The sequence below is a fragment of the Leopardus geoffroyi genome, chromosome C3 (assembly GCF_018350155.1).
Source record: "Leopardus geoffroyi isolate Oge1 chromosome C3, O.geoffroyi_Oge1_pat1.0, whole genome shotgun sequence".
NCBI classification, from domain to species: Eukaryota; Metazoa; Chordata; class Mammalia; order Carnivora; family Felidae; genus Leopardus; species Leopardus geoffroyi.
In genome coordinates this window covers 96,658,996-96,675,233 of record NC_059338.1, presented here as the reverse complement: position 1 = coordinate 96,675,233, position 16,238 = coordinate 96,658,996, and the positions used below count along the sequence as shown (strand labels likewise).

Here is a 16,238-nt window from a genome sequence, read left to right as displayed (position 1 = left end):
GTGCTTCACATGATCTTTCTAGTCTCTGTGCCTGTCTTCATCCTATTCTTTGCCCAGAATACTCTCTACCATTTCTTTTTCTGACCTGCTAATCCAACCTACAAAACTACCTCATTCATGAATCCTTACTTGATCTGCCCTAGAGTCAACTGACTCCTTTCCTGTCTCCAGTTCTCTCAATGTGGAGCCTGGGGATTCCTCTGTATCACAAAGTGTTCTCTCAGATGTTTCAGAGAAAAAGTGTGAATAATTCTAAGGAGGAACATAACACAGAATGGCAGGGTGGAGTTAGATTGAGAAATAGATTCTTATACAAAAACATGGTCTTTTACATTCTTTTCTCATGTTTGGGCATCTTAGCAAATTCTTTTATGTTTGTAAATTAGTAACTGCCTCTAAGAAGTTTATGAATATTTAAAATACGTGCCCTAGTAGAATCTTCTTCTATAACACAAAAGCATTTTTATAAAATCAGTATTCAGACCACATATTAATTTACCAATAATATGTAAAAAACATGTGATTGAACTAAACTGACTGTAGACATTATGAGAGGAAATGGCCCCTGAAGAACTATGCACAATATGTTTGTAAAAAAGTATAATCACAGTAGAGTGTGATAACTGCTATATTAGTTGCAAATATAAACTACTGCAAAAGGCATGTTAAAAAGTCGGCTAAATCTGGCTGAAGGAAGGTAAGCAGCAGTGGGGAAATATTGCAGTCAAATGCTCTACCACTGAGTTATACCCCCTGAAATATTGAAGAGGAGTCTTAGCTCAAAGGCTCAGTTGATGATTCAGGTTGGGGCATACCAATAATTGTTAACCTGGAAGAGAAAGCAGCCTATGGCTGGAAATGAAAATACATTTGGAGGATGGGCACAAGTTTCTGTCAAAGCTAGGATATCTGTGGTTAACTATTAAGATCATTGTAGATATGTAGAAAGACCACCACTGTAAAAAAACAGAAGTAATCCTTAAGAACAAATACAATTAATAATAGCCGTGTTACTAGTTCCAGGAGCCTCCCCAGCAGAGGGGCTCAGAACACAGCTGTCAATTCAGAAAATCATAGGACCCTTCACTGACCTGGTGATATCCAGAGACAACTTGGAAATGGGCGTATGTACATTTTAGTTTAGTTCAGAGACTGAAAAGTATTTATAGATATATATTTACGCTTCTAAAAGAATAATTGCTTTTCTATTTCTTCCCAATTCTATAGCTTTCCATCTTCATAGAGACACACATTCTATAATGAAAAACTAGAGTCATTAAGAAGAGTGACTTCAAATATTTGCTTTTTAAGATCTCTCTTTCTGACATCTAGTAGCTCATACCAATGAGAATAAAGTCAATGATTTTATTCATTCCAGACACCTAAGCAACCCACACAATTTTAAAAGCAGGTACGTCCTACAATGTCCAGTATCTTTGCATCAGTAATCTCAAGTTACAAAGAATTTAAATATCCAAAAAGGAAATCTAGTTTCTTTTTTTTTCCTGTGACACCCATTAACATTTTAGGCAAGGAGAAATGCAAAATGATGCAGAGCAAAGAAAGATCATTATGTAAACATTGAGCCATATCTTGAAAAATGTCAGCATCTTTGTTAGAAAACAGAGAAAGGAAAAGAGAAAAGCAGATTAAAAAATGTGCCCTTCTGAGCAGATTGCACCAATTATATTCGAGCAATAATTCTCAATATTATTACTTTTAATATATCACCTGGTAATATCTGTAAACACAGTTTGCTTGGATTTTCATTTGTCTTTGGAAGTACTTCATAAAAAACTGCATTGTGCACAACAGTTCTCAGGATTCAGAAACATGAATTGAACATTCATTTTGTTAATTTATGTTTGTTTTTTTTTTTAATTTTTTTTCAACGTTTATTTATTTTTGGGACAGAGAGAGACAGAGCATGAACGGGGGAGGGGCAGAGAGAGAGGGAGACACAGAATCGGAAACAGGCTCCAGGCTCTGAGCCATCAGCCCAGAGCCTGACGCGGGGCTCGAACTCACGGACCGCGAGATCGTGACCTGGCTGAAGTCGGACGCTTAACCGACTGCGCCACCCAGGCGCCCCAATTTATGTTTTGATACACTATTGGTGTAACAATTCTAGCACAAGTAGAAAAAATCCTTGAAATAAACAGGGAGCAAGAGTAATCTCTTAGTTATACGCACCAGATTTTTTAATACAATTTTAATGTGATATACTCTCTTGTCTCCTACTTCTCATATCATTAGGAAAGAATATTTTCACAAACAATAACTTGATTCAAATTCCCTTTAGAATCCCGTGTGAGTATCTTTCATGGTGTAACCTTTTTAATTTCCCAATTTCTGTAATAGTTTCATCTTATTTCTTGAGAAAATTTATAGAAGTCATCAGATTTTTTTCAAATATTCTAAAAGTAAAGATTTCTGAATGTTGCTGTTTTATTTTGCTAAATTAAATGAGTATTCTGACCTTCCAAGAACTAATTTGATCTGATAGATTATACAGTTGTTAAACACACAGCTAGTAACCACCGCAGGTTTATATGTGATTTACTTTCTTAGTGTACTGTCTTATAGAGTAGGAACTCAATAAATATATTACTTGAATATAATTTATTGTTGATAGATGCAATTAGTCTATTTCTTATATTATGGCACTGGTATAAAATAAATTCATTTAATTCATATAAAACAATGGATGTAACCCACCAACCTTTGAACTTCTACTTAATTGTTAGAATAGCCAATTGGAGTATAATGCAATAGTTCTGTATGAATTTATTTTTAATAAAGCAATTCAACACATAAGCAAAACAAAATAAAACCTTAACTCTAATGTAAACTCATCAGAAACCATCCAGTTATCATTAATGACTATCCAACTACAACTACCACACAGGTTGTGTGAATTTTGTAAACACTGAATTTCCATCTATTAAAAAAATAAGAAATAAGTATTTATTAAATATCAAACTTGGAGAATATTGCTATTTTAAAAATACATAAATAAATAAGCCCAAAGTCACAAATTACTTAACCATTCTTAACCTTACTTGTTTCAACTGTGAAATTGCAACAGTTAGAATACCTGTAATTTATGGAATTGTTTTTAGGGCCAAATAAAATTACATATACTGAAGGTCATTCTAAACTTCAAATTCTTGATCAAATGTTGGATATTACATCACCTGGTATATTATAGTTATTTAATAAATACTCAGCATCAGTGTTTGGCCTTTGTTTTCTTTTTTCTTTTTCTTCCAAAATACTTACTGGTATAGACAAGTTGAAAACCTTCATCTGTCCCTTCAGAATCAGAATTGAATTCTAGCCAGAGCTGATTTGAAGTGCTGCTAAGAGTCAAGCCTCGCATGGACGCACCAGTAAATGCACCTAGTAGATGAGTCGTTTTATCTTTTCCATCATAAATCTGCAAAATATTTATAATTAAAATGTAAATGTGCCAATAATAACCAACTCAAATCATTTATGAAGAAGAGGAAATTATTATACTCTTCCTAAATCAGGTCACTACATGCTCCCCAAGGACAATCACATATATTAATTCCTACATATATCAAGTTAAGAAGGTTGGAATCCACATGGATACTTTTAAAATTCCAAGCTCAGTAGACCTTAAGTAACACTTGAACTCATATTATATAAATTTTGCTCTTATTATCAAAATAATGCTTTTTTATGGTAGACATTTAAAACTGAGAATACCAAAGGGGGTCTGGGTGGCTCAGTCAGTTAAGCGTCAGACTTCGGCTCAGGTCATGATCTCACGGTTCGTGAGTTTGAGCCTTGCATCAAGCTCTGTGCTGACAGATCAGAGCCTGGAGCCTGTTTCAGATTCTGTGTCTTCCTTTCTCTCTGCCCCTCCCCTGGTCACACTCTGTCTCTGTCTCTGTCTCTGTCTCTGTCTCTGTCTCTCTCAAAAATAAATAAACATTAAAAACATTTAAATTGAGATTACCCAGAGGCTCTTGGGTGGCTCAGTCAGTTAAGCGCGTGACTCTTAATTTCGGCTCAGGTCATGATCTCACCACTCATGAGTTGGAGCCCTACATCAGGTTTTGCACTGGCAGCGGGGAGCCTGCTTGGGATTCTCTCGCTCCTTCTCTCTCTGCCCCTCCCCTACTCACTTTCTTTATCTTTGTCTCTCAAAATAAATAAATAAACTTTAAAAATAAGTAAATAAAATTGAGAATACCGACAGAAAGCCTGGTTTCCAAGGCTGGTTGGTTGTTTTTCTGCAACTTGCTCAAGGTTAGCCAAATGCTTATTTTTCTGATAACATAATTAATATAAAAAAAATGCTTGTTTCTTTTGCAATTTCTCTAATTTATTCATCTCCTTGAACTTAATCCATTTTTGACACGTAAAAAAAATATTAAATGAGGACCAAATGCTTTTAGAAACTAATTTAACATGACCAAAATATGCGAAACAAAATCGATAAGCTCTCAAACATCTGCACGTAATTCCCATTCTTCTGAAGGTATAACTTCTCATTGTATTCTGATTTGCTTTTCTTTTATCAGTGCATTCTAGACATCTCTCAGGGTCAGTAGATACAGATTCTGCCTTTTGAGAGCTGAGTAATAGTTCACACAGTGACATTACCACAACGATCATTCCCATCTTAATAAGTTCAATTCTTTCGCTACCAAGAGCAATGCTGAAATAAACAACCTTTTACATATAACTTCACATTTTTTGATACTTGTATTTTCATAAGGAAGTTTTCCATATATGAGATTTCTGAACTAAAATATTCATGTATAGCAGATTATTTCCAAAAGTGTATAGAAATTACATGAAAAGTTTACCGACATCGCATGTGACCATTCTTTTGCCCATAAGGCATGTATTTACCATGATGTATTAATTCTCCATTTACCTAAGGGAGTGAAAGTTGGTTATTGACCAATCTTATTCCATAATATTTAGTTTCGAGGGTTGAATAAATGATAATGAAGAGAAAAAGTTGAGAGATGCTGTTCAAAGTTACTTATCTCCTGCCTGAAACTGCTTTACTTTTAACCTGATATTAGTGTAAAAATTGTGTTGCTGAACTCCTAATCCAGTTAACTTGCCAAGCACCAATGTTCCTCAGAAATGGTATTCATTATGCTCATGTCATGTAAGAGATAACATTTAGATGGTACACAATGGAACTTTTTATTATTATCATATTAACCTGCATGATAGACTTTTCTTGGGCTAGATTGTTTGGCTTAATTTGGTAATACTTATAATGTTTTCTATAATTTATAAATGAAAACTCATGTATAATAGAAATTTTTTTCTTCAAATTATCTTTATCAGGTTTTAATTTATGTTAACTTAATAAATTGTGAAATTTTCACTATATTTCTAATATCTGGATTGTTCAAATAAAATTATTACATTTTTTTTTTATTTACAGGCTCAAGATTTTTTCAACTCAAGGAAATGTCTTTGAGTTTTATTTAATTACTCCTTGCCTATATGATCTTTTTATTTTCTGCCTAGAATGCCTATTATTTGTGTATTAAGTCTCCAAAACCGTATTGTGAGTCTCTTGTATTTCCTCTTCTCATCCATCTTTCCCTCTGTATTATAGAGAATTTTCCATGGGATCTTCCACATGAACAATTAGATTTTCAGCAGTGACTAATACTCTCTTTTTAGGTCTTCTATTAAAATGGTAAATTTAAAAAAATTTTTTTTAAAGTTTATTTATTTATTTTGAGAGAGAGAGAGCATGGGTGGGGAGGGGCAGAAAAGGAGAGCGAGAATCCCAAGGAGGCTCTGCACTGTCAGCACAGAGCCCAATGTGGGGCTTGAACCCACGAACCGTGAGATCATGACCTGAGCTGAAATCAAGAGTTGTACGCTTAAACAACTGAGGCACCCAGGTGCCCCTAAAATTGTAAATTTTAAAATCATTTGTCAAATTCTAGAAAGCTCTCCTCTCTCTCCCTCTCTCTGTCTTTCACTCTCTCCACTTATTGCATTAGCTTAAGATTTTTCAAAAATTTTAAATTTATTTTCAAATTTCTCTTAATGCTTCCTCAGTTTGAATTTAATGTATGCTACCAGTTCCATGCATTTAGTTTGGTCTTTCTTCCCTCCAGTTACCGAATTTCCCTTAACCACATGTGTATGTATCTTGACTTATTTATGTTTATGTTTCCTTATTATTGGTACAGGGTTTAAGTGTTATAAAGACTACACGTAAAAATTTCATTTAACATGCTATACAAATGGAGCTTTTGTTTATGTCTCCTAGTGTCCTCTTCTAACCACATTACTCTATGTGTTTTCTGCACAGAAATTCTGAAGTCTCTATTGCCAGGACCTTCCTGCTCTTTCCCTTATTTATTGTATTAGCACAGAGAGAGAGGTAGAAATAGAGGGAGAAAGAAAGTGGAGACTGAGTTCAAGCCACTACGGTCATGGAATTCCTAACAGAAAACATTTTATTGGTCTCTTCCTTCTTTTAAAATGTGTTCACAGTGAACTAACGACAACAATATCAACAAAAGTGTGTTGACTGTTTGAAGAGTATCTGAGTACCCCTAGATAGAGGGCTGCATGGACAAATTTCCTAAAATTATACACAAGTACCTTGAAATCCCTGGTAGAACTTACCAGACAAATACATTTCTGCTTTAGTTATCAGCAAGAAGTTATTTGTCTTCAACGAAGCTGAACCAAACGTGGTTTGTTGGCTCAAGAATGTTTGTTGTTTGATTACCTAAGAGCCAACTTTTCATCTCTTAAGAATGGTGGTCACTAGTGATAATTCAGACACAAGGAAACACACTTTTGTGTCTGTGAGCTTCAAATGTTCAATATTCTCAGAAATCTGTTTCTGAGTCGTATATAATAACTCGTACATAATATAGTTCCTAAATCCTGTGTGTAGAGCTAGACATCCACAACTAAACCATTTAACCAGCATCCAGTGGGTCTTATTTGTGGTTAACATTGCCTAGGTAACCCCAAAGAATATGCTCCTCTTATTTCTCTTTTCACCAGCATGTCATTTCATTCTTATGCTAAATATAAATAATTGTGTCTTGGATTCGCCTAGTTCTGCTTTTAAGTGTGGATGCACTGTAAAAACTTCATATGTCAAACAGCCAAATAAAGGGAAAATATACATTAAGCAACAAATCAATGCAAACAAGTAAACAGAAATTACTTCTGGAACATTATTTTATTTTTTATTTATTTAAAAGTCCCTTCTAATGTTTTTCTCAAATTTTCAGTAGTAACAAAAAAAAGTTGACTCATTGGAGAAACCCTTACTTTACACATGGAAATCATTCTGATATAGTATAATTTTAAAAAGTAACCAGATAATTCAACTCATATTTAGTTCCATGTACTGTGTTAGGTGCTAGGAATAAAGAAATAATAATAAGATATAATTAATTTTTTTTTAACTGAGCCACCCAGGCACCCCAATCATTCTTAAACTGAAGGAGATGTAAAAGATATTGTCTGTCCCAAGAGAGACAATTACACTGGAGGCCAGTGTCATACTTTTTTTCTTTTTCAAAAGAAACTGTCTTTAAGATATAATTTTAAAAGCAATTATTGAAAGAAAAGGGATTAAAAGAGTTAATGCTAATATAGATATATATGTATCTTAAGCCTAGCAGGGAGGGTCTAATTCAACACCAAAACTCACTGCAGTTTATTAAACAATGTAAAGTCAAAAGGTAGAAAACAAATACAAAAACATCACTATAATCATAAAAGTAAAATGAAGTGTGATAATTCAGTTATGAAATTTTGGAAGCATGCATAAAGTTATTAAATCAAGATGAAAAGCAAGTGTTACTTGGCAAGGATTTAAAAAAAGAAGAGTTTTATAGTAATGATAAAGCCAATGTTATTTGACTTGTAAATAAAGTACTTTAAATGTATTCAAACATGTATGGAAACAAAGGCAACACAAAATGGCAAAGGAGTGTAGGCAAAGACAAATTACCTTGTAAATAAACATGGATGTAAGTATATAAATTTAAAAAAATGTACATTTCATTTAAAAATAAATTTACAGTACAGAGTGATTATATTGGATCTTCTCAGAACCCATAGAAATTTTATTTGAGATCATTACTTCACCTATTTCTGTTCTGATTAAGATCAGGATCTTTAAGTATGCTTTTATTTGTTTGGGCATATTTTCTTTTTCCTTCTTTTAAGATTGTTATTATTATCATTATTATTATTATTTTTAGCATATGTCTTAATATCTATTTTTTTCAAAAATTGAAAAAGCTATAAAAAGAATAAGATAACTATATAATATTATATGTTTTGTGTTGGGAGAGGATTCTGGTGTTCCCCATAGAAATATTCTGTTACTTAGCACCTAATTCAGATAACAAAGACTTACTTTAATGTCAAATGTAGAAGTTCAAACTGATTTAAGAATTAATATCATGAAAGGCATTGAGGTCTTTTGTAACATTAATGAAACTCTTTGATGAGGCTCTAATTTGTCAAATGGTTGCCATTAACCTGGTAGTCTTATAATAGAAGAGACTAGAACTTAATGTTGACATGTTTCAGTTATCAAACCTTTTATAATAGATCAGGGCTTGAAATTAGTTTTGGTGTAGAGACCCTCCTGGATCTGGAAGGTCAAACCCTTTTATAATGAATTGCTTATCAACACTCAAAACTGTTGTTTATAATAAATGCATAATTAGAAGGCATATTCTCAGTCATTCCTTCAGTCAATTAGCAAGTCAGATGTTATCTGAACCCAAGAGCAGAAAGTACATAGAAAATAAAATGAAAAGAGAAAAGTTACATATGTACATGTGTATAATTATTCAAGCCTTAAATTATCCCTGCTCGTGGATATTAGAATTTTATTTTTGGCCACTTGTTTAAAGGTTGATTTGGAAACTTAAACTTTTTTTTTTTTCTGATAACGTGAGTGAGATGTCAAAGTTTGAATAAAAAATAAAAAGAAAGGGGCGCCTGGGTGGCTAAGTTGGTTAAGCGTCCGACTTCAGCTCAGGTCATGATCTCACAGTTGTGAGCTTGAGCCCCACATCAGGCTCTGTGCTGACAGCTCAGAGCCTGGAGCCTGCTTCACATTCTGTGTCTCCCTCTCTCTCTGCCCCTCCCCTGCTCATGCTCTGTCTCTCTCTGTCTCAAAAATAAAAACATTTGACAAATTAAAAAAAATAAAAAGAAAGAATAATTTTTACAATGGTTCATCAAAAAGGATAATATTCTAAACCTTACATCCTCTCCAAAATAAAATGAAACGAACAGAGAATTTTTGTTTATATTAAACTATGTACATCTTTGCAATAGCTATATCACGTGTACTCAATTATAGGAGCTAATATATTTTAGTGAAGGAGTCTGGGACACAATGAAGGGTGAGCTTTTCAGGGTTTTAGATTTGCAGTTTTATAACAAAGTTAAAGTCCCAGTTCTACCTTTAAAGCTGTATGGCCTGTTACAAATCATTTCACTTCTGTTATACTCAGTATGGGAAAGAATGAATAAATATTTAGAGAGTGCTTTTGAAGGGAGAGATAACAAAGGATTGCCAGTGAACAGGCAGACTTGATTGACAGATATGTGTGGTGGACCCAAGAGATCACTGGTGTGCTAGAAAATATTTAGCAACCAGCACTCAAACAAATTTGTTGAATATATATATCCACCCATATGTTCTTTTAAACGTATACTAATATAAAGAGAGGTTGACAAATTTTTTCTAAAAAGAATTAGAAAATATTTTAGATGGGGGGGGATAACTACTCAATACTGCCATTGAAGTACAAAAATAGCCATGGACAATATGTAAATGAATAAACATGGCTTTCTCCGGGTAAAATTTTATTTATAGAGATGGGTGGCAAGCACAATTTGACCAACTGACTGTCGTTTGTGAATCCCTGATTTAAGGGATGTTACAGCATGCAACTTACAAATGGTAATAAAATATACAATATTCATTACTGTAAATTCCATAGAGCCAATTGAATTTTACAGAATGCTTTTGGTGTTTTTTTGCCAAATTTTGTATCAGCAACTTATAATTGGAACTGACAAACAAAAGTGGTTCCTAAATGAATATTGCTTGATTTTTTTATGTTAATAAGATCAGAGTAAAGCAATGCAAAAACAACGTTATATCAGAAACTCATATTTGTAAATGATCGGAGCAACTTCTCAGCTAAATTAAATAATTGTTTTTTAATTTTAGAAAATATGATTTCTCCATATTTTTTGCATTATTTACAATAGAATGGCTCCAGACACAACCTATTCTCACTTAAGTATAGACTATGAGCAGAGCAATAGATCAAGTCAAGACCTTTAATGTTTGTCCATTTCTGCAGTGTAACTATTCCTAGTATTGCCAATATCAAGCTATTGATGTGATATCTCTGTGCAGAGTTGGGAAAGGATGGGCAGGCACCCTCACATAGTATATTCACCAAAGAGATACAATATATGTAACTAACCTAAAACAAAACACATAATAATAAAAGTAGTAAAATAATTAGGAAATGAAAGTTGTATTTGTTACTTTTGTGTTTAATATAACTTAATTGTAATATAATTGTAATCTAATTTAATTTAATTTTTAATAATCGCCATGCTTAACAACCAGTTCACAAAATTTCTAAAAATTTACCAATAGGTTCTCACAAGTAGTATCCCCAAAGACTAGCACATGGGTTAGAAAATAAGCTTGAGGGGCGCCTGGGTGGCGCAGTCGGATAAGCGTCCGACTTCAGCCAGGTCACGATCTCGCAGTCCGTGAGTTCGAGCCCCGCCTCAGGCTCTGGGCTGATGGCTCAGAGCCTGGAGCCTGTTTCCGCTTCTGTGTCTCCCTCTCTCTCTGCCCCTCCCCCGTTCATGCTCTGTCTCTCTCTGTCCCAAAAATAAATAAACGTTGAAAAAAAAAAGAAAAAAAAAAAAAAAGAAAATAAGCTTGAAAATAATACATCTTGGAAAAACAGCATTTTAATAATGTTCTTATCATACTTCTAAAAGAATGTTATTAGTATGATTAATCAAGTCCTTTAACTATCTGGTTTCTCATAAATAGGACATCAGTTCTCTTAACCCATTCTTTCAGACTCTCAAAACCAAGTTTAAGGTATTTTACTGGCTCTTCTCCATAATTATCCATTCTGTCCAATTTGACATAATACATAAATCTTTTTTTATATAAAACTACACAATACTGACTGAGGTAACAATATTGTCTTGAATTTTGTCCCTGTTTTATCCCCTTATCAGAACATAGTGCTCAATCTTTTTCTGGAAATAAACATTACAACAACAAAACGGACGTAGTACTTCTGATTGCAATTCAGCTTTGTCTTATCAGACTGACAGTGGGAACTGTTCATTGTTGGTTGTTTAGAGGGAACATGTAATAAACATCTCCTATAAATGTTAGTTGAAAGAATTAATTAAGCTACATATTTTGAGTGAAGTTTTGAGAAGTTCAGTATTCTTGCCCATTGAAAGCAATAGAACCAAGGAAGGATATATTCATAATTCCCAAACCTTATGGTTATCAGATAATCTGAGGAACTTTATAAAAATCCACAATTCCAGGTACAGAGCAACTGAAAGAGTTTTCCCCAGATCTACTGAATTAGAAAATTTGGTAGTCGTGTCCGAAATAAACTACCTAGAGGAGTCATATGATCGTCTACATTTGACGTAACTATTTATTTGGTTATAAATAAGTAAAGTAGTTTATGGTAAGAAGAGCTAGGGGAAAAGAGAGTGCGTAGATAGATGGGCATCAGTCTGGATGGTGCACTCTCAGAGAGGAAAGTGTGTGTGTGTGTGTGTGTGTGTGTGTGTGTGTGTAGCTATAGATAAATTCAATACACACTCATGTTTTTCTTGTTGTCGCTGTTTTAGTTTTAGTCAGAATTCAATACAGTGATACTATACAGTAAACGAAACCAGAAAAAAAACCTTTTCTAAACATTATACTCATATAAAGACTACAAGAGAATGTTATTCCAAAGAATATAGCCAGTTCTCCCATATAAAGAAAAACAATGTTTGTTTGTTTTCTATGATGGGCTGTTTGTTTTACTTATTTCTTCTTTCCTTAGTCTGAATGGAGGAAGAGCTGACTGCACTAGGTGTCATGTTGGAAAGTGCTGGAATGGGGATGGACTCTCATGGACTGGTTTGCAGGGAGGCAAATGACCCTGCATCCTGAGAGGACTTTGGGCTCCTCAGTCTTCGAGAATGAATCATCCATCCTTTGGAGGGTGCATGTGTCTGCCTGTGCGTGCCTAAATGTGCCTGTGTAGTAGGTATCTTTGAACTAGTTGTCCATGGGTAACAAGTGAATGTAACCTTATTCCAAATAAATAGGAGATTAGTCAGAAATCACTCAGATGAACACATTAGGGCCATTTTTCTTAAGCCATCACCTGCTATCCCAAATGAATTTTCCAATTAATAAACATCATCCGGTACGGAAAAGTACTGGCTACTTTTCAAGCATCACAGAGAGCAAAGAAATATTTGAGGAAGGATAGTGGGAGGCGTGAGGAAGCACTTCTTAGCTGTGAACTTATAAATATATGTTTATCATCGTTGCTTGTGTGATACAGGTTAGTGGCTAGCCGTATACCTCTGATCAATGACTTATTTTTCCCATACTTAGCCTGTGAAAAGGAAAATCAGTTCTACATTTAGGCATCCCATTAATCTCGATGTTAACTTTAATTTAGCAAATAAAACTTATTTTAGCAGGAGAATCCAAACCATAAACATAAAGGAGGTTGAAGAGATTATAAAGTCAATTTCTGTTGCCTGTTGGGGAAAAGTGTAAAAAACAGGAATGGCCTTAAATGAATGGTAAAGCTGTATGCATCTAGGCGTACTGTAGAGAAGTTTCCCATGTCCATACAGATCTTACAAGCACATAGTGCTGTCTATATTAGAAAACCATCGGTTGTCATCACAGTTATATTTTTTAAGAGAAAAAAATAATCAACAGTCTTAAAATCACTGCTTAAACAAGAATCCCCTACCCCTGCCAACCTGAGATGTTATTTATTTATTTTTTAAAATCTGTGAAAACAGAATTATGTTGAATTTCTTACCAGGTAAGGGAATCTTGACAATGAAGAGACATGTATGCGATTATTTAAAAAAAATTTAAATGTGATTTTATAGAAGTGTTTGTTGTTATCCTACTTCTGAATATAAATTATATTTACAAAGCATTTACTTTGCGAAATATGAATCAGCAAGTATGGAAATATTTTCCTAAAATTGTATCTTTTAAAAATAGGGTATTTGACTATTTCAACTTTTTAAAATAAATTAATACATTTCACTCTAAAAGTTTTTATTATTAACAAAATATACTTTTCTTAAGTAATTTATAGATAGGAAGTCATTATTTTTATGTACCTATTAGATATAAATTTTTTGTAGTCATAAAGGCAAAAACTCTCCATGTGTCAACAGAGATAACCAAGTTACTTTATAGACACCAAAGAAAAATAAATCATCATTATATTTCTTAAAGAAATGACCATTCCCATATTATGTTATATATATATATATATATATATATATATATATATATATATAAGTTGAATATAAGATATTTGACATGAAAATGTCCTTATTTTGGTGTTACTGAAACATTAAAATTTATGTATCATAAAGTAAAGGTGTATGTATTATAAATAAACATTGGAAACATAACACTTACCTCAATGAAAATGATAATAGGAAAATGGAAAATAATGTCTAATTTAAATCTATGAATGGCAGAATCAACTTATGGGTAATTATACCAACATTCACATATATATACGTATTAATGTATACTTAATGACTCAAAATGATCTAAATATAAGTTGAGTTCACCTACCTTAAGAACATCTCCTTGTGCTAAATGAAATGTTCTGGCTGAAATATTGATCCCCTTTCCTGCTTGAACCTGAATACTATAAATGCATTCGTGGTTGTTTTCATAGTTGAGTGGATAATTTGGAGAGAGCAAAATCCCTTCATTATTTGTTGCAGATGCACCACATTCAGCTGCAGGTAAAACAGAATATGGAAGTACACTTTAATAGAAGGTATTATCATTTTCAAGTAATGTAATGTATGGAAGTGTTAATGCATTTTATTTTAACTAGAGCTTGACAGAAAAGTGATGTACAGAATGGCTGTGTGTTGTGGATGATTCATTCCCTCAAATAATATATGGGAAGAAGAAACGACTGTCCACGGACAGGACACTTGTACATAAACAGAAATATACGATAGTTTCAGTGTTGTCCTCCCGCCCCTAGCATGAAAGGATAGCATGGAAAAAGATGAAAGCAAAAGATTTTCAGGATGCCTTTTAATTTGTAGATCTCTGATTAATTGATTGCCTTTAGATTTATAATTTATTTCTTTTAAAGTATAAAAAATAGAGTGATCAATTTTATTTTAGAATGATTCTTATCTGATTTTTTTCATAACTGTTTCTGAATTTGACCCTTTTCCCTTCCCATAGTCAGCCTTCTCCTGATCCAAGAACTTCAGTAACAAAAAGGGAAATAAATACGACATTGCCTTTGAAAACTGATATAATGGGTAGAATCCACTAATCGATAACTGCAGCAAACTGGCACCTTTGAAAAATGGATTGCCTCTCCCAACTTAAAAAATAAAATAAATTAAGGCATTTTCATAATCAGTGTATGCTACTGCTAACCCTCCTGGTTTAATTTAACAAAAATTGAGGACGTGTCTAACTACTTAGAATTCTCCGCTTTTTTTTTTCAAGATTTAATTTTAATTTATTGCTTTAAAAAGGTTTGTGGTAATGTTCCAAAACCAACAAGTCCTTATAAATTCCCAAACATATTCCTTATGTCTCAGAAATTCATTGAACTCAGTTTTCTTTCAGATCTAATAACTTGCTTCATATTATTATACCAGAGGTCAGGGAGAGTTCTGTTTTTCAAAGGTTTATCTTAGCAAGAAAAGAAAGCAAATCATTATGTTCCAGAAATAAGATTTTTAAAGTAATGATTCATGAAAATAATCATAGGAATTATATAACAAACTAAAGTATAATGAATTGCTTTAACTTTCAAATGCTTAAACATTAACAAAAATAAGGCAAAAGAAAAAAGGCTAATGAGAAAATGAAAATGATCAAAATGGAGCAGTCAATATAACAACATAGTATGAAATAATAATAAAAACTAATGATGTGATGCTAACAATCAACCAGTCACATGAAGAATTGCCACCCAACAGAGCTCCAACAAGTTCTTTTTAAAGTAAAAGGAAAAAAAAAACTTAATAACTCCTAATATTGATTTAAATTGTTTTTATTTTAATGCAACTTAAGCATGTTCTAACACAAAAAAGGTATGTTCTTATGCTTTCAGTTGTACATACATATAATACCAAAACATGTTTAAAAATATGGGAATAAGACTACTAAAACAATGCAATTTAAAATAGCACCATGTGTCTAATGTGGCATAAGATTTCATTTTTCTGAAATTAAGTCGCCCTTGGCAATGGGGATAAGGAGCCAGCTGCTAGCGTACAGACTTTTGGAGTTTGCTATGCCTTTAAATACACTATGCTGTGTGATGATTCAATTCTCCCTCATCCCTCTCTAGACTGTGGAGAAACTTCATCTGTATAGTACAATATGATGCCACGTGTCCTTTACTTAGTGGGAAAGAATCATTCCTATTTTAAACCGGTCTCATTTCCTTCTTCTTAGCTTATTAGAAATTAGGTATAGTTGTGGGGGCATAAAGACAAATGTATCAGACCACACAGATGATGCAGAATACACATATGTTTTTTATCAGTTAGATTATCTATTAGAGAATACACAGTTTAAATTATTATAGAATCATGGATTTCTGAGAATACATTCTTGGCTGCCAGCTTGCAAAACACGGATACATTGACTAAGAGCTCAGGCTTTAAAATTCAGAGATTTTGTTTTCAAAATTAAGTTCTATATTCTATCCATATGGCTCTGGAAAGTTATTTATTCGCCATGATTCAATATAGTCATCATTATAATGAAAATAATAACACCCTCCTCAGGAGGATATTTTGTTTGTATGTGTGAGCTGATAACATACCTAGAAAATGCAAGTAGAGTATTTAGCATGGTGCTGGCATACAATAAGAGCTCAAAAATTAAAGCTATCATT

At 33.1% G+C, this 16,238-nt stretch overlaps 1 protein-coding gene across 6 annotated transcripts in view; it reads right to left on the bottom strand.

Moving 5' to 3' along the window:
* The window catches only part of CSMD3 (CUB and Sushi multiple domains 3), a 1,255,667-nt gene that overhangs the window by 329,764 nt on the left and 909,665 nt on the right, over nucleotides 1-16,238 (bottom strand). For all 6 annotated transcript variants that reach the window (XM_045453867.1, XM_045453870.1, XM_045453869.1 and 3 more), the window contains 2 exons: nucleotides 13,925-14,094; nucleotides 3,283-3,439 (listed from right to left, as the gene is read on the bottom strand). In XM_045453867.1, coding sequence (XP_045309823.1) covers nucleotides 3,283-3,439; nucleotides 13,925-14,094 — 327 coding nt within the window. The remainder of the gene's footprint in view (nucleotides 1-3,282; nucleotides 3,440-13,924; nucleotides 14,095-16,238) is intronic.